The following is a 2,308-nucleotide window of genomic DNA, read 5'->3' as shown; positions in this document are numbered from 1 at the left end:
GATGTCTGAGTACAGGGTGTGTTCAGAGCCCACATGGACACGGAGTTGGGGAAGCCAATTTCTTGGAATTCTCATAATAATTAGACTAGAGAGTGAGGAACACTGTTGGTGCTTGGGTGGTGACAGGCCCTTCAAGGCCTGTTCTAAGTGGACGACTAGTCATTTGTGAGCTCACATCAGTAACCACCTACGCCCTGTTCTTCCGGAAGGAGGTGAAGCAGAGAGATGTGCTAGCCCTTAGCTAATCAATGCACTCCGGAGGCAGAGGCAGGCTGGTCTACAGAGCGATTTACAGGACAGCCAGGGCTAAGCAGGGAAACCCTGCCTCAAAACTACATACATACGTACAGACAGACAGACATGAGTGAATGAATGAGTGAGTGAATAAAGAAAGGAAGGAAGGAGGTGAAACTGGCGTTAGGTCCCAGAGGAGGTAGGCTCATGATTCCTGTCTTTAATATTGAAGACATGTCACCATTTTGGAATAGGATTTAGAAGAGACAAGTTCTAAAAGATTCAGGTGAGTATATTCCCAACAGACACCCAGCAGAATGTGATAGTGGGGCCTTTCAGGGGATGCTTGTTTAGGGTGGCTAGTATTTACTGATTTGGAGTAATAAAAGAATTGCCTTCCTGTATGGTAAAACAATTTCTGGTCGTTATAAATTAAAAATAAATTAACAGTTGTCTCAAAAATATCAACTTAGAAACTAGCCAGGTGTGATGGACCATGCCTTTAATCCCAGAACTCAGGAGGCAGAGGCAGGTGGGTCTCTGAGTTCAAGGCCAGCCTGGTCTACAGAGTGAGTTCCTGGACAGCCAGGGCTACACAGGGAAACCCTGTCTCAACAGAAACAGAAGAGGAGGAGGAAGAAAAAGAAGAAACAAACTGCTATTTATAGAACGACTATAAATGTGACTGTCAGATGTATTCTAGCCAAATGAGGGAGATAAAGTGTACTTTACCCGTCATTATTACCGGTCATTTCCCGGAATGTGTGCTTTCGGTTTGAAGGTTGGTTGGGATTTAAAATTGTATCACAGAAGGCCCTCAGAAATTCACGTTAGCAACATCAAGTGTTGTCACTCTGTTGGAATATGTTCCTGGGAGTAGGGTGGTATCCTAAATTACTACGTGCTATAAATGCCCACAAATGAGACCTAGGCAGCCTTTGAAATGTCTGAAGCCCACTGCAGTGCCAGCTGTTGTGATGCTCTCCATTCATTCCAACGCCCTTGCCTGCCTAGAGCGGTGTGGCACTGCCTGGGGCAGCAAGGATCAGACTGAAGTAGAGACATGCCCAGTGCTAGTCTAGGAAAGATGACGGTGCCACGCTTTCCCTCAGTCATGGTGCAGTTCTGGTTCAACCACGCAATCCTCACCTAAAACAAAACGAAACAAACAGCAACACCCCACCCCTCCCCCAGATACCATTTTAATATCATTATCATGCCAGTACCACTAAAAACTATGTTCAGTTGCTTTCCTGTGATTATTTCCCAGAATTCTATATTTAGAAACCATGCTATTAAAATTAACATCAATACTAATTTATAAAAATCTGGTATTTCTCTTATTTTCAGTTAAAAAAAGAAGGGTCGGACGTATATGAAGAAAATCTCCACTACCCACTTCTACTTATTTTAACCAAAACGGGATAGAAGAAAACATCAGATGCGCAGAGAACGATTTCCACACAGCGAGAAGTCAGCCACGGCTCCCCTGGGACTAAGGGCTCCGCCCACTTCCGAACATTCCTCATCTTGGGACTCCGCCCATTCCTCCAGCCCTCGGCAGCTCTCCCACCGTTCCTTTTTAAGGCAGCTTGTTGCTCTTCTGTACCAAACCTTTGTGTGCTTTTATGTGTCAGCAGCCTGTCTAAGATCAAAATTTGACTTGTGGAGCAATCTAAATAGTTTTCTCTCTAAAGCAGAATTTCTTTTGATGATTTCCACCTGCCCCTCCCCCTTCCTTTTTTTTAATTGCCTTTGTCCTGTTTGGTAATAGTAGTCTTTATCTGTAAACACAGAAAACATTACCCTTCTTTTCTGGATAAATGAATAAATCTCTTTTCTGACGTCTCAATTAATTGTTTCAATCTCTCCCCTCTTACTCTGTCTCTCTGTCTCTCTCTGTCTCCCTGTCTAATTATTTTTTCTTTTTAAACAGGATGTTTTTTCCCCTATAGATGTATAAGAAATGACTACATCAGCCCAAAGCCTCATAAACTGACCGTTTGTCCTCTGGACACAATAGCGTGGCCAGCCCTCTGCTCCTCCTCTCCAATTATGTGTGATTAGTCTCAGT

At 43.7% G+C, this 2,308-nt stretch overlaps 1 protein-coding gene across 2 annotated transcripts in view; it reads left to right on the top strand.

Moving 5' to 3' along the window:
* Camkmt (calmodulin-lysine N-methyltransferase) overlaps window positions 1-2,086 on the top strand; it is a 381,129-nt gene extending 379,043 nt beyond the window's left edge. For both annotated transcript variants that reach the window (NM_001134463.1, XM_039112121.2), the window contains one exon: window positions 1,585-2,086. In NM_001134463.1, coding sequence (NP_001127935.1) covers window positions 1,585-1,662 — 78 coding nt within the window. In that variant the 3' untranslated portion in view covers window positions 1,663-2,086. The remainder of the gene's footprint in view (window positions 1-1,584) is intronic.
* Window positions 2,087-2,308: the final 222 nt, after the last annotated feature.

The sequence above is a fragment of the Rattus norvegicus genome, chromosome 6 (assembly GCF_036323735.1).
Source record: "Rattus norvegicus strain BN/NHsdMcwi chromosome 6, GRCr8, whole genome shotgun sequence".
NCBI lineage: Eukaryota > Metazoa > Chordata > Mammalia > Rodentia > Muridae > Rattus > Rattus norvegicus.
This window is presented reverse-complemented; position numbering and strand designations above follow the sequence as displayed.